The following is a 23,916-nucleotide window of genomic DNA, read 5'->3' as shown; positions in this document are numbered from 1 at the left end:
TCTTCATAATCATAATTAAAAGTTATCAATTAGATATGGATTGTTTAGAATATGTCTTCTTTTGTCAAGTAATAAAGTGGCAAAATTTGCTTTCTTAAATTTATTTTAAAATGCATTAGAAACTTATGGGTCCAATATAAGTGACCTGGAATAAGAAATTTTTAATACTGAGTGTTTTTTAAATGGTATCTTGCTATTAATTAGTATTCTTGTAAAAGTAGCAAGAATTGATGATTAAAGAAAAAACTTGGTTCTATAAACAACCAAGAAAACTGATGAATTAGTGGAACAAGTATCATCCTGAAAGGTGATGTAAGTGATATCTCATCAAAATGCTGCAGGAAAATCTATTGATCTTCTCTTTCTTTTACTGTGTTTAAAGAAGAGGGGAGGTAATGAACAACTCTGCTGAAGCTGAGACCCCACTCGTAAAGATGAGGCTACATAAATCCAGCCCAGTTTCAGTGGTGCTGATTCATAGAGGAGCTAGCAATGTAATTTCTACCAGCCAACTACATTACTTACAGGTGAGTGTTAAAGCATAATTAATGCCATATAAAACATGCGATTGACACTGACAATGGGATTTCGAGGAAGTAAATCTAACAATTGTGATTTTTACCTTATTCCACAAAACTGATAAGAACCCAGTATATCTTTAATCATTATAGATTAGTGTCTGTACCAAATAAAACTGTGTATTAGGCTAATGTTCAACAAAAAGTTCCAATGATTCTAAAATAGTACATAAAGAAATTTAATAACAATGTATGCAGCAAAACTGACTGGGCATCTGGACATTTAACTAAGGTGGAACTTATCAGCCTTTACCAAACAATGACATAGCATTTGTCTATTTTCATTTATGGCAGCTTAAACCCTGCATCATTATATATAAAAAGAAGTTTCCATAGCTCTTATATTCACATTCTAATTATGGTTAGCAATTTGATTAATAATGATTATATCCATGTTAAATATCACAATTTTTGCCAGTGACCTTTAATCTTAAACACATGATCAGTGAAACATGTTAGTCAAAACTGAACGAGCTGTCACACCAGATGTTTTAGGAACCTAAATAACAATATTACTTTGGCTCTAAATTATTCCACATAAATCAGAAAGAATTTCAATACCCATTCTTTCAATTCACAGAAGTGTCTAAAGAACGACAAGGCTGCAATCCAGTGGTCATTTTGCAATCAATAGAAAGCACCACTTCATTTATTCCCACTCCATTTATGTTGAGCTGTGAAAAGGAATTAACATGAAATTTACCCAGCTCAAAATTCCTCCACAGCTCTAGCAATTCTTTTTGCCAGCTGGTGATCAATCTGTTTGGACAAATGTGCAGTGGTAAAATACCATGAACATTTCAAGTGTCGGGGCTGCAGTAGGATTAACTATTTCAGACTCAGGAACCTGGATCTGCATGCTGAAACTGGGGGGGGGGGGGGAGATCAATGACAGAGAGCGAATGTATTCAATAAGTAAATGTAATCTAACCTGCCTTGCTGTGAATTTGGGCCATTTACTGGGCCTGAACTGTTAGTTAATTGTCTAAATTGCAAAATATGAAAGACGTGACTGGTCTTGGCACTGATCAGCTGGAATAGGCATTTTTTTGACCTCCCAACAAATGGGGATGGATGAATGCAAAAGGGCTAGTTTTATTTAGACCACACAGTTACAGGCAAACTCATAATAATATCAAACCAGAAAAGATGTCTGCTTCAAGTCAACACAGCTCCATATTCCATTTTACATTAAAGTGTGGGAAATCTTGTTGTATGTCACTGCTTTAGAAGGACGATAGTTGCTTCTGGTTGTAACTTAGGCTCATTTTCTGGTGACCCCATTGGCAGCACAGAATGAAGGGGCTACAAATATTCCCAGCTCCTATCCAATACATTAGAGGGAAAAAGAAGGATCAGAAATTGGAGGGTATAGTTGAACTTTAATGCAGCAAGTTCATTTACTGTCTATGAATTCAGGCAAATGAAGGTTTATCTAATTTCTTTTAGCATTTTGTACTTGAAATAAAATGGGGATATATGTAGAAAAACCCAGTGTTGGTTTACATCATAAATGAACCCCAGTAATAAACCCTGAATTGGATAACTGGATATTGTGCAGTATGGATATGTGTTCAAACATAAGATATTCAGCCAATTTTGGGAGTGACCAGTGTTGGTTACACACAAAATGCAATCTAAATCCTGCCTAAGTGTGAAAATAAAAGGAAAGTGAGGGGTGAAGTCTAATGATTCAAAATTCTAGAAGTATCGAGAGAGAAATAGATGCAATTAGATGGGGTGATTTCATTTGGAAGGCTGGAACAAACATGGTCTCAATTGCTCTGGTCTCAATTCCTTCTTTAATTTAAGAAGGAATTGTGTTTCTTAATTGTCAGTGGTCTGAGTAGCTGAAACAGTCATTGCAAACCGTATTAAGGCAGCAAAGTGGTTTCCTCGATCACTGACCCTCACCACTGGTTGAGGAAGGCACTACTACCAGTTAAATAGCTGTGAACAGTGATTTCAAAACAATTGGATCTGCACAGGCTTATGCATTACAGATGTCTTAAAGTGGAACCAGTTGTCATGGAACTTGTCCTGGAACATACTGTAAATATTACAGGTCCTACTGCACTGGGGCTGGAAAGCAATACTGAAGCAACTTGCAGGAAGCAGACCGGCAGCATTGCAGTATAAATGCATGACTTGGAATTATATGGTTTATTAGATATCACCAGTTCAAATTCTCCTAAATGACTGAATGCAAAGAACTTTTATTTCAAACGTGATCTAAACACCAGGGATTTAATCCTTTCCTATCATTAGTAGTTTCTCTCTCCATTTAATGTCTGCAAGTAACTATTTCTCATCTGTTTCTTATTGCTATAGTTAGAATACTCTTACACTGTAATGTGAACAAATGCATTTACCATGGTATATTTTGTTTCTAGTTAGGGTCTTTGAGTAAGTGATATCAAAGCAGGCTACCCTAATGAAATGGTCAACATCTGAGGAACAGAAATAGTATCATTATAGTCTTGCATTCTTATACATGAGATAGGGGAATCGTGAATCTCCGTTTTGACATTTCTTACCCTCAAAACACTTTTTAAAAAGACATTTAAAACTTGATTTTATTACCATTTCTGTTTCTTCCTCTACTGCTAGGAGAAAGCATGAAAATGCCTTTCCTGGATTGCCTGCAGACACTCATTATCTGGTTAGCTAACAGGTCTAATGGCTGGTCCAGTGAAAACAGCCAAATAGTGAGCAAAATGAACTAGATTTGTTGGAACATAGGTTCATGGGACCAAAGATCAATATTTTACTTTTGTTTCAGATGTTTTTTTCTGAGCATCAGTCTTGACAAAGTAGGCATTATTGAAATGGCTGACATGGGCATCTCATTCTAAGTCATCCTGACAAGAGGTGTCTTCTTAATCAGCAGAAGTGTGTATTGTGCTCCCAAATATCTTGAGATATTTTATCACATCAAAAGCACAATATGAATATAAATTGCTCTTCTTCCTTGATAATATAGTAAAATTCTACTTTATGGCTTGAAGGAAATAATTGAGAGAGGAAACCATAGATAGGGGACATACTCATATCTGGAAGACCTTCCTACGTGGCACACTAGATGGAGAACTATCATGCAGCATAATGTTCTTCAAGAACTGAGCTTCAACAGAAGTGAACAAGAGTTGTTCAATCATGCTGTAGAGATGGGTTCAGGTGGGAAGAGGGTTTGGGCAGGATGGTGATACAGCCAATCGTGCTGATGCCTCACAGCTGTTTTGATCTATGTTCAGTCCTGACCTTTGGAGCTGATGCAGGGATTTCACATGTTCTCCCTGTGACCACATGGGCTTTCTCTGAATGTTCCAGTTTACTCCCACTTCCCAATCACGTGGAAGTTGGTAGACTAATTGTCCCTCGTGCATTGGTGAACAGAAGAACCTGAGTAGAGTTGAAGGAAATGTGGAGAGAATAAGGTGGGATAGATGTGGGTAGGTGCTTTATGATTGGAGTGGACGATAGACTTGTTTCCATACCTTATATTAATACTGTAATTATGTGGAAGAGAGCCTTTTTAGTTAAATACAGCTAAAGCCATTCAGTTCTGTCCAATTGGCAAAAAAAAACATGGTTGTCAAGTCAGGAAAAAGCAAGATTCTGTGCCTATTTAAAAGGATTATAGGAATAAAATGTACCATAATATGAGAGGATTACAAGTTGTAAATTTGTAATGGAAATGGAATTGTGGCCACTTTTGTGTAGAAGGTTGATCAAAAATATATCATTTTGGAAATTTGCCCTATTTTTCTGCACACCAATTCCCTGATTTTGAGGAAGTAACTGCCCATAAGAGATACAAATTTCAGCTGAAACTGGCTGTAATTGTAGTTAAGACTTCATGATTACTGGTCCAGTGACATATGGTACTGCACCATGACAATTGAATTCAGATCAGTTCAATTCAGTTGTTATGACAGCTGTGCAAATTCAAAATGCTATGGCAGACATTTACAATTTGGCTTCTAGGATAATTAAATTAGTATTATTCTATCAGAGGAGTATTGGTGCAGAGTGGGCACGTCACTGGCTGTATAATATCAAATTATCATGAAAGCTTACATGGATCAGAAGTATCCTTCAAGGAAGGAAATTTTCTGCCTTTACCGTGTCTGACTTAGATGTGACTCCCAACTCGGATTCTCTTAACCCCTTACAGAATGGAAACAGGCCCTTCTGCCCAACTTTTCCATGACAGCCAGAAATACCCATCCAAGGTAATCCCATTTGACGGTGCATGGTCCATATCCTTCTAAACCTTTCCCATCCATGGATCTGCCCCACTGTCTTTCAAAAGTTTTATTGCTCCTGTCTCAAGCACCTCCTCTGGCCCCTCATTCCACATACATTCTACCCTCTGGGTTAAAAAGCTACCCTTTGAAAGGATCTAATAAACTACTTCATTGTCAGATGCTTCCCAGGTCAGAAACATCCTTGGAGGAAGGTAAAAGTGCTGCCCTAAAAGTGTTGTCAAAGATCTACCTCAATACTTTTAGTCAGGATAATAAACTAAAATTATATCCAGCACCACTCTAATAACCTTAAAAATTATGGGAACGTCATGAGCTTCCTTCCCAACTTGATGCCAACTGAGTAAACAGTAAAGCCACACGTGGATTAAACCGAGAGACAAGTTTGAATGTTACTAATGATCCACAACATGAGCGTGATACAGTTGCTAGTGTCAGAATTTGGGGGGGGGGGGTAGTGATGGTGGGGATATCCAACTACATAATTACATTGTTATGCAAAGCACCTAATTCTTGACTGATACCTGTTTCCAACAGAACAAAGTGAAGGGAGAACCTACTTCATACTTTAAGCTGCCATTGTCAATGATGCAGTTTAATATACAGGCATGGAAATATAATATCTGTTTATGATAGTTTAGGTATGGTAAATTCTAATGGATCATGCTAATGGATCTAGTAAATAATATACTGTTGGAAATATTATGCCTACATGGAATAGACAATGTGCTGTTCTAATGGTTCCAATAAAAACATACAGGTCTAATGTGCTCGATACTCCTGTATGAAAAAGACAGTAAATTGAAGCGTAGCTTGTTATAAACCATGTGTATTTAATTAGAAATGCACTCATTACAGGTTTCATATTTCTACAATTAAAATTAATTAGCTCATGGAGTTTAAAATTTATATATAAAACACAGTAATCCAAATGACCTACCTGGTTTGAGTTCCTATGTAATTGTACAAAAGCTACACTGTGCAACTGGAACACAGTATTTCAGGCGCATAATAAATAAAACAACTTGGTCTGATCCCAATACGAATAACAAACATATTGTGCTGCTGAGGATATAGCACTGTTATGTGAATTAATGACACACTGTATTACTTAACATTTTTACATGCTGCAAATGAAAATACACTGTTACTTCAATCTGATAAAACACTATTAACATTTCTGAAATGATGCCAATGAACAGGGAAATCGAGTTACCTGTGGATGGAATAGGAAATTTGGAGTAGGCTTCATATACTTTTCCTTCAGTCCTTCAACTGGGTCAGAAAGTTTCCTCTTTTCCACTCTACTTTGACAAAATATGAACAAAATTGACAATATTAATCTTGGTTGGAATAAAGTAATGAGGAAACTAAATAGAGGATGGATTTCAATTTATGGCCTGAACTAACTAGTTAGTATCAGACAAAATGAAGCTTTATTCCTCCTGGGATCACTCCTGGGTCTGTAATTTTCTGTCAGTCTTGGCTTCAGATACAGTTAGTTGGAACAAGTGATAAATCTGTCATTGTGAGAGCATAAGGAGAAAGATTACAGCGGGTGAAATTTTGCTATGATCCAATTGGTTAATTCAGAGTTGTATTGGCAGAAGCAGGTAACAAGTTGCTTGTCCTTCTCTGCGATAAACTATTATCAACGTAAGTATGTAAGTATGGGAAAGACCACTATTTTGAAATAGGGAAGAAAAAGAAATTAAAATAAAGCTACTCAGTCATAAACCAGCATATCTTTAAAGATGCTTTTGGCAAGAGGAAGGCAAGATGACTGGATAGCTTAACAATGTAACTGTGAGAGGAGAAATTAACATGTACTATTACTTTAAATGATGGCAATAACATAATTTATCAAGTCCTGCTACATCCTATTGCCGTTTACAGCACTTATTAAAGGATAACATGGCAAGGAACTGTTTCACTGGGATAATTTTGTAAACAAGGAATAAGCATGAACAACTTGTATGTATCCAGGACAAAGAAGTGGACAGGGGTAAAAAAAAACATTGCAGACACGACCCACCCAGGAAACTGCCTTTTCCAAAAGCTCTCTTCCAGAAAGCATTATAGGGCTATGAAAACCAAAACTCCATGCCATTCTAATAGTTTCTTCCTCCAAGCAGTTCTGATCAACCATTCTAGTTAGGCTCCCCTCCACCCTCCACTGTGTATTACCACATTCACTGCAAACACTTTAAATCATATTTTATAATGCTGTTTGCAAGGTTAATACATGCTGGTACCTATGTGTTTATACACATTTTATTCCTATCTATACATTAAACTCTAAGTTTGTTATTATAAAGTTCTTTATTCTTTATAATTGTTGAATATTTTTGCTTTTTGTTGCACGTCCAACACACCACAGTGAAAATAAAACCATTTTGCTACTTCAACAAGTTGGGAATATAAAGAATTTGAAAATATTGACAATTATAATGAAAATGAAGATTTGAAGGATGCATTCATTGTCAGCACTGTATGAAGGCAGCTCATTATCTACACTAGGTGTCTGCACTGGTTTTGCTCATTTACAGTCAATCAAAAGAATGCGCCAGCCTACACTGGATGAATTCCTCCGGTGATAACTATAAGGAACAGATACACATTTTTATATTCCATTTTAGTAGTATTTGTAGTGTTCTAATTTGTTCTGTTATTTATTTAAATGCATAAGTTGTTACTCAATTAAATTGTAGTTTATCTTTTGTGTACCATTTTAACTATTTCCATGAAATTTCAGCAAATAGGGGCAACTGCTTAATTGGGCCAAAATGTACTGGTGACAATGTGTCTCGATTATCCAGAATCCACTGTACATGTAAGTGTATTTGGTGAATAAAGTTGATCCTTGAAAAGGTGTGAATACTGTCAAGTTGGGTAGCGTGTAGTTTCGAAGAACACATTACATTACGGAAACATATTCTGAGGTCCGTTGCAAGAATCATGTGTACACGTGCCCTTAGCTCTAGATAAAATGCCAAGACAGAAGCAACATGTTGTCTTACCTGTATATTGGATCCATGAAGAAAGGTGTTGGTTTGGCATGCTGCAGAGAATGATCTGAGCTTTTGGCTTGTTCAATACTGGAGAGCCTCCGCTCCCCAAACACGTGATTCTTTCGGGGCTCTACCACAGTGCTTGCATTGGCCCGACTCCTGCTGCTCATGCTCAGGTCCAGAGGCTGCTCTTCACTTGCATAATGAGGACTCAGTGGCTTTAAGGTCACGGGTGGAATTGGCTTCTCCTCCTTGCGTTTGGTGGTGAGATCAAAGGGTGATTCGGAATTTGCATTCCTCAGCTTCTTCAGCTCACTGGGTGACTGGGGTTCTATTTTTAAGGGTACACCGCTTAAGTCTCTTTCTGGAAATGGATACATTGGTTGAGAAAAGGCAGGGAAAAATTGGAAAGGGAACATGGAAGGGTATGGCAGGGGCCCTACTTTTTTGTCTTGCATGCCTACAAGTCCAGTAGAACCAAAGTACTTCTCAGCGATAGAAGCAATAGCCTTAATAGAGTCATTAACAGCTCCTGTCACTGCAATCTGTTCATCCAGTGGAGGAGATAAAAGTGAGTGGTTGGAAAATTCTCTCTTATTGTTGTTTGTGGGGATTGCTTTCTGAGGGCTATTTGCACTCTCTGCTGTAGTTTTGCCATTTTCTTTGTTTTTCTCTTTGTCACTTTCAATGTCACTTTCCAGATCAGATCCAGAGGTCGTCTCTAAGTCACTGCCACTGGGTGTACTGACATCATCGAGGTCACTGCTTTCTGATTGGTCACTGGTTTTACCCCGTGGCTTCTCCTGAGAAGTCTTCTCAGATGGGACCCCCAGGGGTCGAACTTCATCTGAAGGAGACTGCCGACTTGCTGCTTTCAAAGCGTCCGGTGTGTTAGGCAGCATCTGGGATGATGGCAACAACTGGCTTTGGTGTTTGGTGTTGTGCTCATTGCTTGACAGCCCTTTTACTGGTGAGCTTGCAGGTATCAACTGAGGCCTGTGGTAAAGCCCTGAGGGAAACAGACCAGGAAAGCTAAATGGAAAGCCAGGGGCTGCTGGGAAAGTTAGTCCAGCCGGGTGCCTATTTGCACCAAAATAGTCAGCAAGGCCAGGATTGCTATGATTTAAGTTCACCAAACTGGACTTCTCCAAATTTGGAGCATTTGCAAGGGTAATGCCTTGACCAAATAAGCCCCCTGTGGTGAAATGGTTCTTCCCCTCACAAAATCGTCTATGCTTGTTTAATGACGAGGTCGTGCTGAACATCTGACCACAGTCCTTGCACTTGATCTGTGTTCTGCAATCCGCATGCATTCTTTTATGGCGGCACAGGTTAGAGAACTGTGTGTATGATTTGTGACAAACTTCACCTGCAGATGAAAAAAAAATGGAAACATGTTAATCACCACACAACTCTACAGCTGTAGCAGTGAGAACATTGAAATGTTTAGAGCATCCCCTCCACAAAGATTATCTGCTACAGATGTGAGCAATTCAGTGAAATATACATAGTGGTATCCCAACAACTTTACTTGCTAGCCTGATGGTCCACCATATCCTATACATCCTGAAAAATTCCTGATAAAATATCACATTTATAACTTAAACATGTTGTTTCATTGTAACTAGGAAACCCAAGATTTGCTCCTTTTGTAAACCCTGATAAAAATACTGTTCCATTTTAATATTGGATGGGTGATGGATTTAGGTAGAATAACCAAGATAAATATAGCATTAATGACTGAATTCTATGAGAAGTTGTAAGTGGAAAATGAAACACTTTAATTTCAAATTCACTGCCGGCATCAAATGGCAGAGTCAAATGCAGAGTACACTTCCTCAGCAATCCACTTGACATTTAATGGCTTCTAAAAAGCATGAGTATTTAAATTTAGATTGATTCATGTTAAAGCTGGTTTTCATGCTCTCCATTCCCACTGGGAACTGAACCAAAATGACAAGTTTATTTTAGGTATAATTGAGAGAACCTCCAAGAAGACTACAACCTTGTCATTGGGTTTGAAGGCTTGTGTGCATCAATGACCCGGAGAGTGGTGTTGGCTGGAGTCAGGGCTTTATGTTTTGGCTGTTGGTAGGGTCACCCATGCCAAACAGATCAAAGGGTAGAGGACAGATTAAGAGTGTTCCACCACTCCTCCAGGTTTGGGGGTTCAGCTCAAGGCTAACAAACCTGACTGATAAAACAAAATTGTAACGGTAACAGCAATGAAGAATCCTTCTACTCTGAGTGTGAAGGTATTCCTGAATCTCCACCCTGAACCTGCATGACTGATAGTGGTAAAAACCGAGAGGAAGCTACTGACATGATGAAGGAAGCCCTGAATACCGCCAGACACGGAGGACCTTCATTGCTGCCCTAAACACCAGCGCCATTACAGGCAGTGAGTAAGTAACTGAGAGGAATCAAAAATATCTAGTACCACTGGGTTTAAAAAAAATCAACACTTGCACTTTGTTAAACAGCCTCAGATCAACCCAGAGCACCTTACAGCTGATACGGTTTTTTTGATGAGTAGACAGTATGGTAATATAGAAATTCAGCAGCTACTTTGAACTGAGCAGATTCAAATCAGAAGAAGTGTGATATTGTCTATGTAATCTTCTGTGAAGGTAATGCCAGAGATATATACATTGGCTAAGAAACCAGGGACAACTCTCTTTCTCTTCAATGCTTCAATACTTTTCACATCATTCTCAGATAGGGGTTCCAATGCAGGGTCCACAGATCCCACGATTAATGGTAGGGGTCATAGAACATAGAATAGTACAGCACAGTACAGGCCCCTCAGCCCACAATGTTGTGCCGACCCTCAAACCCTGCCTCCCATATAAGCCCCCACCTTAAATTCCTCCATATACCTGTCTAGTAGTCTCTTAAACTTCACTAGTGTATCTGCCTCCACCACTGACTCAGGCAGTGCATTCCACACACCAACCACTCTCTGAGTAAAAAACCTTCCTCTAATATCCCCCTTGAACTTCCCACCCTTTACCTTAAAGCCATGTCCTCTTGTATTGAGCAGTGGTGCCCTGGGGAAGAGGCGCTGGCTATCCACTCTATCTATTCCTCTTATTATCTTGTACACCTCTATCGTGTCTCCTCTCATCCTCCTTCTCTCCAAAGAGTAAAGCCCTAGCTCCCTTAATCTCACTTATTCCATGGAATAAAAACGGTTGGGAACCTCTGGTCCAAGAGGACAAACAGAACAATGGCTTGATACTTCACCTAAAGTATAATGCCATGGCTGCAATGTACCGTATTGGACCCAAGTCCCTGAGTTGGTAGATTTCATCCAGTTCACCACCCAATTCCTAGCAGCTCTAAACGTGAGATTTTAACCCATTTCTGGTATGCATTTTTAAAAGTCATTTTCTCTATTTGGGTGGAATGAAACTCCCATTCTACTCAGTATATGCCTGTATCCGTATATACCAGCAGTTACTGTAGTGGTGAATTACATGGTTTAGCCTGTTTGAATCATTTGATGGTGTTCTTGTGCAGGCTTTGTTTGATTTGAGCAGATCAGCTTGGAGGTCATTAAGTCTAATTGTATGGCCAAGATTTCAACTAATGCTGTTGCCTAAGGAAAGTTATATATAAGGCAATGACTTTTCCCTTCTATGCATGTGAAACTGGCTAATTGGAACAGTTACAGCAGTACTTTGCTCTGAATTCCCATTATGCAGTAAAGTACAGTTTTTGAATGGAACCAGATGTTATTCTTCTAAGAACACTGGAGCCTCAGATGGTATCTTGGGATCTGCACTTGTTAATAATGAATTGTTGCTGTAGTCATACTCATCCTTTGCACATCAAAGCAGGAAAACAATGGGTATTGAGTGCTCTGAATGACTTGTCAACAACTTTTTTTAACATTTGTAAAAGACTGACAAAGTATCACAATGCAATGATCCCATCGCTATTTTAAGCAGAAAAGAAGGAAGCTCAATTGAATGTATCCCATCCTGCACTCCAAGTTCCCATGGTCCTACAATCACGTCCTCTACTTCCCCTCTTACTGTTCCTGATGGTAGCCTTCCTGCATTTGAATGTTTCTCTAACCTTAGCCATTCACATTAAACATTACAAGATAAATAGAAAGCACTGAAGTGTTTCAATAATGCCAATGATACACTGAAGTGGGTTGCGAAATGTTATGTACCTTCCATTAAAGCATTACTTCCTATCTTCTGATGACCATTACAGAGCAAACTATTAATAAACTTCACAGTTACATAACATTGCTTCCCTTTGCCTGATTGTTCAAGCTAAATATCTGCACTTTGCAAAAGATTGTCAACAACATGAAAGTTAAGTTATTAATCAATGATACTGAACTAAGTTGATTCATGTAACTGCTGGTATATATGGAAACAGCCATATACTGGGTGGAATTGGAGTTTGAACTCAACCATTATTGACAGATTGACCTTTGATAACAGACTTCTGAAATGAGTTAAAATATTGTGTAAGATGATAAAAGCCTGGAACACGTGGCTTGTAATGTGTGAAAGCAACCCACTGGGTGCATACTGAGTCTCCGTATAATAAGTGTAGATACCTTTCCTGGTTTTAATAGTTCCTGCATAAAAGCCAAAAACATTTCATCACAATGCTATTGAAACAATTTTTAAAGTAATGGAGCATAACCCAAACACATAATGATTCTGTTCTATAGTGTATAGTACTGGTGCAATTTTGGAACAAATTTTACTCCTCATTTCCTTTCCATATGCAAGGAGTGCATGTAAAGCTGGTTAGCATCTGGACTGGGAACATCCTACTTAACTTGAGTGTGAAGAAAGGAGTTTAGACATTACATTTACCATTTAAATTTTAATGGTTAATATTAAATGTGGTGGAAATTGCAAAAGGTGACCAATTAAATGCAGAGGCTGGTGGAACAGAAGATGTTTAATGGACAGTAAACTGATACTTCTCTCACAGTAAAATGTGAAATTACCTGGTTGACTCTGGCCTCACGCTATAAGAGATACTCCCTTTATCCTATCTATCACTCTCCACCCTCTATTACAACTTATAGCTAACTTGTTTTCTCTTCCAGATCTGAGAAAGGATCTGATATTTCACTGTATCTTTCCACAAATGCTGCCCAAATTGCTAAATGGTTCTAGTGGCTTCTATGATTAGAACCATAGAACATTACAGCACAGAAACAGGCCTTTTGGCCCTTCTTGGCTGTGCTGAACCATTTTTCTGCTTAGTCTCACTGACTTGCACACCGACCATATCCCTCCATACACCTATCATCCATGTTCCTGTCCAAGTTTTTCTTAAATGTTAAAAGTGAGCCCACATTTACCACTTCATCTGGCAGCACATTCTTCACTCCCACCACTCTCTGTGTGAAGAAGCCCCCCCAATGTTCCCTTTAAACTTTTCCCCCTTCACCCTTAACCCATGTCCTCTGGTTTTTTTCTCCCCTTGCCTCAGTGAAAAAAGCCTGCTTGCATTCACTCTATCTATACCCATCATAATTTTATGTACCTCTATCAAATCTCCCCTCATTCTTCTACGCTCCAGGGAATAAGGTCCTAACCTATTCAAACTTTCTCTGTAACTCAGTTTCTCAAGTTCCAGCAACATCCTTGTAAACCTTCTCTGCACTCTTTCAACTTTATTAATATCCTTCCTGTAATTTGGTGACCAAAACTGTACACAGCACTCCAAATTCGACCTCACCAATGCCTTATACAACCTCACCATAAATTCCAACTCTTATACTCAATACTTTGATTTATAAAGGCCAATGTACTAAAAGCTCTTTACGACCCTATCTACCTGTAACGCCACTTTTAGGGAACTTTGTATCTGTATTCTCAGATCCCTCTGTTCTACTGCACTCCTCAGTGCCCTACCATTTACCTTGTATGTTCTACCTTGGTTTGTCCTTCCAAAGTGCAATACCTCATACTTGTCTGTATTAAACTCCATCTGCCATTTTTATTATTAATATTAATATTATTCTTTCTTGATTCCAAATTGATACTCTGAAATTTAGGAAACAGAGGTAATGCTTGTGAAATACACAACATTAACCATTGATCATTAACTTAAAATTCTAAAGTTCAATACTGTAAAACAAAAGCTCTTGATTAATTAAATTAATTGGCATTAAAATGAAAGCTTGGCCAGAGAAAACTTATGTCTTTTCCCAATGTACTTGCCTATTTTCTTATACATCCAGTCACAGAGATTTTAAAAATAAAGACTACAATTAAAAAGTGAATATATTCCTGTTTTAGACATGTTTTAGTCCTTTAGGAAAAGTGTCATTAGTCTAGTAACTATGAAAACATAAGAAACAGCAGGGTAGATCAGTTGGTCTCTCATCTTACTCCACCATTCTACAAGACTTTTTAAATCCAGTGTTACATTTCTGTATTGACTCCATCTTGATATGCTGAAATCTACTGCTCTCTTTCCTCAATAAAACCAGCAACTGGGCCTTCATAGCCCTTTTTGGTTCCAAAGATTCTCTACTCTCTGGGAAAAGAAATATCTTCTCATTTCAATCATGTTCTGAATACCTCATCCAAGGGAATTATCACGATTATATCTGCTGAACTAATTATCCAACCTCTACCATCGCTTGCTAAGTGTCAGCTGTTTAGCACCTTCATCCTTACTTTTGCTTCTGAAGATCATGAATTGAATCTCTATGCTATACACCTGAGGTAGTACTGCACCATCTGAGGTGCCAAATTTTTGGAGGAGATCCTACACTTAAGGTTCTTCTACTATTGCTGTCAAACAGAAAGGATGTAGTGGCACTGTTTGATCATCAGCACCAAAAAATGATTGATTACAGCTGGTGGATTTGTAGAAGCTGAAGGCCATGTTTGTCTCAAAAGCAATTATGTTTACATTTTGGATACATTGCAAAGTGGTTTGAGATACTCTGGTAACATGCAAGTTATAAACCTGTTAGGAAGAAAGGTCTGCCTCAGCAATCTGGCCTCAGTGAATGAACCTACAATGAATATAAGGCAGGAAGTCACTGTAAATGTCGTAGTTTCAGTGAACAGGTGGTCGACAGTTAATATCCACTGAATCTTTACAGGATGTGAACAAAAGAAATATAATGATTAAAAGTGCAATAAAATTGAATGCATGCAAGATTCCAAACACTATCTCTGAACTAGATTCACCAATGAAAGGTTACTTGCCCTTTGATCACATGGTAACCATTCGTCTTTTACAACCAGAAACAAGGCCAACCGCATGAGTAGATGGGCCAAATGGCCTGTTCCTGTTTCGTAATTCTCCAACACTTACTTATACAGAGGGATCAATACTTGTGGGTGGCTTTCATTCATGGCAAACCACTTTCTATGTTAAGGGAGATGCTCGATCAGAAACATTGCATGCAGTAATCAATTTAAAATATAACTTAACTAACATAAAAGAAAAACCTACGTTTGTAGGGAAATTTTTATAACCTCAGGATGCCACTTAATATCTTTCAACCATGTAACACTGTTTCATTTGGCTGTACTCACGTATAGTTGAATGACAAGTAAACTTGAACTTGAACTTGATGGTCATTTATTTGTCTGATCACTGTCATAAACTAGGCAAATAATGCAAATAGTCCACACACAGTTACTGTAGATTCCGCAAACAGGCTCCTGATAATTTATTTCAGCAGTGTTATTTACGAAATGTTCATGGCTCAGGATGTGAAGGAAATCCCCAAACCTTTCAAACAGTGCCAGGGGACGTCACACACCCATGTGAAGAGCCAAAAATCTCATCCAAATGATGGAAATATTTACGAGATATGAAAATGCCCTACAATTATTATAATTTTATGAATCTTGACCTTCCTAAATGAATAGCAGCAAACTGGGGTAAGCAATATATGGGTTCGGTGTTCAGAACCAGATCAGGGTGGGAGAATCTCTAGAATTCTTTAACCCAGGTAATTGTAGAGGGTAGATCATCGGAAGTATTGAAGATTAGGTCAATACACTTGAAACATCAAAAGGGAATTTAGAGCTTTATTGGAGTTAAGGCTTGTGGTAGATCAGCTACGGTCAAATTGAATGGGAGGGCAGGCTTAAAGATCCAGCTGATCTGCTGCTCCTCCTATTTTCTTGATTTTTTGTGAGAACGCAAGACATTAAACTAGCTGAAGTTAACCTCCATGGGCTTCTGCACTCCCCGATTCTATTAATCACGTGGAGTAGGACTGGATTCACATACTGTGCAGATTGGGTAAGGGTGGTGCAGGGCTTCAGTGAACCATTGGGTTTTCACCAGTCTATCTCCTCTTGACAGTCACAAAATAAGCAGATATAGTCAATACAGTTCCACAACTTGCCACCTCTCTCTTCTGTCAAGCCAACACCATAGGAACTATAATTCCGCAAGCTTACCTTGCAATAAAGTAATAAGCATTTTGGTCAAATATATAAGAATTGATTGCACTGATACAAGTGAGCCCAACTTTCTACTTGGATCAGTAATAATTTGTCAAGGTTCTTGAAGAACGAAGTCTTCAGGCAATGTGTAGCACAAACAGAATCAGCCAAGATTGTATTGTATGGTAGAGCGATCCAATACCATGTGACCTGCTCCTACGTATACATCCTGTGTTCTTTTGTCCCTTCACAGTGGTGTCACTATTACAATCACTGCTTCACAGTGACAGAGACTTGGGTTCCTTCCACATCCCAAAGAATCTATGCATCGGTAGGTTAATTTGCCATTGCAATTTACCACTACTGTGGAGCTTAATGATGGAATATGGGGGGGGGGGAAATAAACTGGGCCTGATAAAAATATAGGGAGAATTAAAAAATGGGATTATTGTATAATTAATTTAAATGGTTAGTTAATGATCAGTGTGGACAATGGGCTGAAAGGCATGTTTCTGTGCTGTATGTTTTCATGACTATATCCTAGCACAATAAGAGCAAGTATTCCATTAACTCCTGAATATAAATAGGTATATATGGTTTGTCATTAGTAATTGGAATTAAAATATAGTAACGTAGCCAGGAATGATCATTCTAATGCTCTAATAGATTATATCAAAAACCCCTTCTGCTTCAATACCTTTTGTCAGTATTGGCAAGCTAGGAATTTGGTACGACCACAGTAGGTATTCATACATACAATAACGTCAACAGAAGTTAACTCCTTTCTTATCTCTCCTGCATTAGAAGTATGACGCTTTAATAAAATTCCTTTGTTTATCAAATGATGCATCTAAAACGTTCAGCACAATTAATTAAAATAAATCATTGCAAGGTTAATGTGCTGATCAACACTTAATGGAAAATGTTTGTACAGCAGTGATTTACCTCATTTACATTAACTCAAGAGTTCAAATGTAATTTTATAACCCAGAACTGGAATTCCAGACCTTTCAACTTCTCTGCCCATTATGTATGTACCTAGACAATTAAAGCTTGAATGGTTATGCAGGTCTATTTCTTTTTAAATACTATTATAAATTTCTGTTTCTCAAAATTGATGGCAAAAACATCACTATGATTCGGGCTAAAAACTATTAAAATGGGCAAATTAAAGGCGGCACGGTAGTGCAGTGGTTAGCACAAAGCCTTATAGTACCAGCGATCTGGGTTCAATTCCCACAGCTGTATGTTCTTCCTGTGACTGCATCGTTTCCTCCGGGTGCTCTGCTTTCCTCCCACAGTCCAAGGATGTACTGGTTGGTACATTAATTGGTCCTGTGATTAGGCTAAGATTAAACTGGGGGATTGCTGGGTGGCGTAGCTCGAAGGGCCAGAAGGCCTACTCCGTGCTGTCAATAAATAATAATTAATAAATAACTGAAAAATATACACTCAGTAGCCTCCAAAACCTAAGAAAGTAGCCACTGATTGTGGGTTCATGGACATCTGCTGCTGTAGGCCCACCCACTTCAAAGTCCAGCATGCTGTGCATTCCGAGATGCTCCTCTGTACACCACTGTTGTGATGTGTGGTTATTTGAGTTACTGTCACCTTCCTGTCAGCTAAAACCAGTATGGCCATCTTCATCTGAGGTCTTTCACTAACAAGGCATTTTTGCCCACAGAACTTCCGCTCACTGGATTTTTTTGTGTTTTTTACACCATTCTCTGTGAATGCTAGAGACAGTTGTATGAATAAGCAGTTTCTGAGATACTCAAACTACTCAGTCTAGTACTGACAATCATTCCACAGTCAAAGTCACTTAAATCCCATTTATTCACCATTCTTATGTTTGGTATGAACAGCAAAGGAACCTCTTGACATACTTCCACATACTTTTATGCATTAAGTTGCTGTCACGTGTTTGGCTGATTGGATATTTTCATTATCAAGCAGGTGTACCAAATAAAGTGGCTACTGAGTGTATTGCTCAGAGTAGTTATGAACGTCGGTTATCAGCCAGATACACCACAGAGTAATCATTTAAAAGTAGTATTTGGACAGACTCTGGGGTACAAAACAAAGTGGTTACAATCAACACCCAATCTTTATTATTCCTGTATTACTCCTCACCTGCATGAATGTCGTTAATATAAAGCTCACCTGCATCTCTCAATTTCTGCCCCCACTATCCCCAGGAGATACAATGGGCAAAGAGGCATAATGACACTACTTAAAGGATAGTATTCATACACACCCACAATGTGGAAATACTCTGTGCCCAAATTGGCTGTTGAATTTCTTACATTTACAACAATGTCTGCATTTCAGATTCCTTAAGTTTGTTATAGCCAGATATGATAGTGGGGATAAACTCTCATGACCTAGTAAATGTTTCCAATGGCATGCGTCTTAAATAGCCTCTGACAACCAAGAACAGCTCCAGCCCCTGTGTGGCTTAGCTACTAAGCCCAGTGGAACCATTTCTACTGACAGGAAAACTGTGAGAGATAGGTTTCTGGCACCTTAAAACCAGCTGCTTCGGGCAGATGGGGACTCACCGGCTGTAGTTGGCAGCTCATCTAGAAGGAAAACTCTGATCTCAAACCTCCGCTGCCTTGCAGCTCTACCCACTCATGGGAGTAAACCCTGAGGAAAAATCCAGAGCTGTGGTCACTAAGGAAGTTCAATGCTGACTGGTGATGCTGGTGGTGCCAAACTGTATCAGTCTCTGCCATTCCTTTGCATTCATCAGCTGCGTGGAGAGGGGAAGCCTGCTACGTGGGCAGCAGCTTGCTCTCCTTATCATACTGCCCTGGCCTGGATATCACTTGGGCAGCTGGGAGGCAACATCCATGGTGAGACCTGACCAACGGAGGGCCTCAGATTTCAGCACTGCTCCTTTGGCTGGGAAATGCTTTTGGGCGTTCTGAGTCCATGAGTTTATTTCTTTCCCAAAAGTCCTTAATAAGCCAATATTAATTTCAAATAAAGGAGAAATTTTGAGAGTGCAGAGTTTGTTTGTTCCTGTCAGGATTAAAGGCAAATTGAATAGGAATAAGGAACCTTGGTTCTCAAGGGATATTGCAACTCTGATAAAGAAGAAGAGGGAGTTGTATGAAATGTATAGGAAACAGGGGGTAAATCAGGTGCTTGAGGAGTATGAGAAGTGCAAGAAAATACTTAAGAAAGAAATCAGGAGGGCAAAAAGAAGACATGAGGTTGCCTTGGCAGTCAAAGTGAAAGATAATCCAAAGAGCTTTTACAAGTATATTAAAAGCAAAAGGATTGTAAGGGATAAAATTGGTCCTCTTGAAGATCAGAGTGGTCGGCTTTGTGCGGAACCAAAGGAAATGGGGGAGATCTTAAATAGGTTTTTTGCGTCTGTATTTACTAAGGAAGCTGGCATGAAATCTATGGAATTGAGGGAATCAAGTAGTGAGGCCATGGAAACTGTACAGATTGAAAAGGAGGAGGTGCTTGCTGTCTTGAAGAAAATTAAAGTGGATAAATCCCCGGGACCTGGCAGAGTGTTCCCTCGGACCTTGAAGGAGACTAGTGTTGAAATTGCGGGGGCCCTAACAGAAATATTTAAAATGTCACTGTCTACGGGTGAAGTGCCGAAGGATTGGAGAGTGGCTCATGTTGTTCCGTTGTTTAAAAAAGGATCGAAAAGTAATCTGGGAAATTATAGGCCGGTGAGTTTAACATCAGTAGTAGGTAAGTTATTGGAGGGAGTACTAAGAGACAGAATCTACAAGCATTTGGATAGACAGGGGCTTATTAGGGAGAGTCAACATGGCTTTGTGCGTGGTAGGTCATGTTTGACCAACCTGTTGGTGTTTTTCGAGGAGGTTACCAGGAAAGTGGATGAAGGGAAGGCAGTGGATATTGTCTACATGGACTTCAGTAAGGCCTTTGATAAGGTCCCGCATGGGAGGTTAGTTAGGAAAATTCAGTCACTAGGTATACATGGAGAGGTGGTAAATTGGATTAGACATTGGCTCGATGGAAGAAGCCAGAGAGTGGTGGTAGAGAATTGCTTCTCTGAGTGGAGGCCTGTGACTAGTGGTGTGCCACAGGGATCAGTGCTGGGTCCATTGTTATTTGTCATCTATATCAATGATCTGGATGATAATGTGGTAAATTGGATCAGCAAGTATGCTGATGATACAAAGATTGGAGGTGTAGTAGACAGTGAGGAAGGTTTTCAGAGCCTGCGGAGGGACTTGGACCAGCTGGAAAAAGGGGCTGAAAAATGGCAGATGGAGTTTAATACTGACAAGTGTGAGGTATTGCACGTTGGAAGGACAAACTAACATAGAACATACAGGGTTAATGGTAAGGCACTGAGGAGTGCAGTGGAACAGAGGGATCTGGGAATACAAATACAAAGTTCCCTAAAAGTGTCGTCACAGGTAGATAGGGTCGTAAAGAGAGCTTTTGGTACATTGGCCTTTATTAATCGAAGTATTGAGTATAAGAGCTGGAATGTTATGATGAGGTTGTATAAGGCATTGGTGAGGCCGAATCTGGAGTATTGTGTTCAGTTTTGGTCACCAAATTACAGGAAGGATATAAATAAGGTTGAAAGAGTGCAGAGAAGGTTTACAAGGATGTTGCCGGGACTTGAGAAACTCAGTTACAGAGAAAGGTTGAATAGGTTAGGACTTGATTCCCTGGAGCGTAGAAGAATGAGGGGAGATTTGATAGAGGTATATAAAATTATGATGGGTATAGATAGAATGAATGCAAGCAGGCTTTTTCCACTGAGGCAAGGGGAGAAAAAAACCAGAGGACATGGGTTAAGGGTGAGGGGGGAAAAGTTTAAAGGGAACATTAGTGGGGGGGCTTCTTCACATAGAGAGTAGTGGGAGTATGGAATGAGCTGCCAGATGAGGTGGTAAATGCGGGTTCTTTTTTAACATTTAAGAATAAATTGGACAGATACATGAGTGGGAGGTATATGGAGGGATATGGTCCGTGTGCAGGTCAGTGGGACTAGGCAGAAAATGGTTCGGCACAGCCAAGAAGGGCCAAAGGGCCTGTTTCTGTGCTGTAGTTTCTATGGTTCTATGGTTCTATTAATAGGAACCTTGCTAAAATAATAGGTTTCAAAGATTTTTTTTCTCTCTGGAGTGAAGCTTAAGCATTGTGAAGGGTCGGCGTTCTGAAACCGACATCTGTTTTTCTTTCTGCAGATGCTGACTGCCCGACTGAGAGCCTCCAGCAATTTCTGTTTTTATTTCTAACTCAGCACTCCCGAGAGGCAGAGTGGCACAGCAAGTGGAGCTGCAGCCTCACAATTCCAGTGACCTGGGTTCATTTCTGACTTCAGGTACTGACCAGGTGGAGTTTGCACATTTGCCCTGTGAGACATGAGTTTCATCCGGCTAATGTGGTTTACTAATTGGCTACCATTGATTGGTGAGATAAACATAGTGCCTAGGCAGAGAAAATAAAATGGATGAGGGTAGGCTTAGTGTATATCGATGACTGATAGTCTGCACAGAATTAGTGGGCTGGAGAGCCAATATCTGTGCAGCATCTCCCCATGACTCTACGTTAATCGAACTGATAGTGACACCAGTATCATCCATTTAATTATGTGAGGGTCAATTGGAAGATGGCAGCACAGAAAAAGGGCAGCTTACAGTTTACGAGCAGTAAAGCTTGCCTGCTTTATTTAATGGAGTCCTATTAATTATCATATAGTCAATAATAAACATCTCTATAAAAAATTAGGAACTCATATCAATTCTAAAAACAATTTTCCTTTCTTCTGATTTAGCAATTCAGATATTTAAGAGTCTGTCAAATTCCCCAGTGTTCAGGCAATGTGTGGTTTGCCAGAGTCACATGTGGGGATAATATGAGAAAGCTCACAGCACTCAGCTCTGTGTAGTCTTTCAGTTTCACACTTCACTGTTTCAGTCAAACTGCTCCCCATTTACACCCCCCCTAATTTCTAAATGTTCCAGGCATTACCACCTGACAAGCTTTTCATCACTTTCAAATGCTGTGAGCATACCGCAAACCACAAACCACTTTGTAGTATCAGGTCCATCTGATGCCAGTGTGCTTTGTGAAGTAATTTTCTGAGAACATAGTAATTAGGCAGTACTCAGGGGCTGCATATTTGTTGCTTATTAAAACAAATTAAGTTCTATTTTGAATTCGTTTGGCCTATACATCCATGTGGTTTCCATTCAGTGGCTTGACTTTTTTTTGAACAAGCTAATAATTACTTTTTTTGTTTTATTATAGTTAAGGATTTTTTTCTGTTTAGCTAAGGCAGGATGCAGTAATAAGAGACAGTTGCTGAAAACAGGCCTAGCAGGAGGATAAACTGAGTGTGCGTGTGTGGGCCTTTTAAACAAATGACTATGGATGAAGTCGAGGAGAGCAGGTAATACAATACAATGCATGAACAATATAGCTCCACTCGGTACAGCTGGATTACCAAACAATTTGTAAGATCATTACCTGGCAGTGAACAAAGAAAAATCAATTGCAATATCATTTGATAGCTTTACGATGCAAAAAGAAAAGAGATTAACACAGGTTTAATCTCTCAAAAGTGCAGAAAAAGGATCAAATATTGTAAAAGGTGTAATAATTTGTTGACAACATTCCTATTTCTGTATTTAGCAAACTCAAATAATTAATCGGCAATAAGATCGGAGAGTGAATGGTGCTCAAGCTTGCTTAGTATCCATTTCTGAGCCCTTAAGCTGGGATCGCCCAAGCCTTGTTGCAGATCATTAGAAAAACTTTTTAGCTAGATTAGCTGATTTTAACCGAGAGATTAACAAAAAAAATACTACATCGGCTATCACTGAATCTTTGTTATCGAGGGGAGAGGGAAAAAAGTTCAAAATTATACTGGAAGGCACATATGCAGATATCAGGTGAAGGTAGGACCTGATTATGGCATTCTCCACAATCAAAAAGCCTTGTAACACTCACAAGATGGCCTCAAGCATGACTAGTTACTTAGGTAGGGACAGTAAAAAATTATGCCTAAGTATGAGCCCATAGTCCAGAGGAGAAAGGTTGCATATTGCAGAGAAGATTATATATAAAATAAAAACTGTTCAACTTGCACAAGTTTCACTAAGAGAAATCCCCATGAGACTGATTTGGTCTACCAGCTGCTGAGTTGGTTCATCTTGATCTCCACATTATTCCTTGATATGAAACCACCAATCTGATTACAATTGCTTCAATCTACTATCCAGGTTCACACAGTCCTCTCCATCTATCCTGTGGCTAGATATAGGCGTACAGTAAAAAGGTTCTCTTTAATTCATAGGATGTTGTGCCGGGTTTGAGCAATCCAGTGTGCACACTGCGTTCCACAGGCACCTGACCATAATTCTGCCTCATGTGGTTCTACCAGTAACTTGATCACATAACCCGTGCCCAGTAGGCATTCTGATGACCTTGTTGATGACATTGTTGTTATGTCATAAGTTGTACTGACAACAGAAGCATGGGTTTGCACGTGTGCATTGACAATTCATAAGTCTTAGTGAGGGGACATGTGATTGTTTGTTTTTCCAGACCTCTGCCACAGCAGGAGCACTGGGAACTGCTCACATTTGTAACTGCCTTCGACACAAGAAGAACTTCCTGCACTACTTCACAG

At 39.2% G+C, this 23,916-nt stretch overlaps 1 protein-coding gene across 11 annotated transcripts in view; it reads right to left on the bottom strand.

Moving 5' to 3' along the window:
• The window catches only part of mecom (MDS1 and EVI1 complex locus), an 812,694-nt gene that overhangs the window by 48,190 nt on the left and 740,588 nt on the right, over window positions 1-23,916 (bottom strand). For 8 of the 11 annotated variants that reach the window (XM_063045502.1, XM_063045505.1, XM_063045507.1 and 5 more), the window contains 2 exons: window positions 7,867-9,226; window positions 6,063-6,153 (listed from right to left, as the gene is read on the bottom strand). In XM_063045502.1, the coding sequence (XP_062901572.1) occupies window positions 6,063-6,153; window positions 7,867-9,226 (1,451 nt within the window). The remainder of the gene's footprint in view (window positions 1-6,062; window positions 6,154-7,866; window positions 9,227-23,916) is intronic. The other 3 variants (XM_063045508.1, XM_063045504.1, XM_063045506.1) reach the window with 1 other exon arrangement.

Source organism: Mobula hypostoma, chromosome 4 (assembly GCF_963921235.1).
Source record: "Mobula hypostoma chromosome 4, sMobHyp1.1, whole genome shotgun sequence".
NCBI classification, from domain to species: domain Eukaryota; kingdom Metazoa; phylum Chordata; class Chondrichthyes; order Myliobatiformes; family Myliobatidae; genus Mobula; species Mobula hypostoma.
The sequence above is the reverse complement of the archived record's forward strand: the minus strand, read 5'-3'. Positions and strand labels throughout refer to the sequence as shown.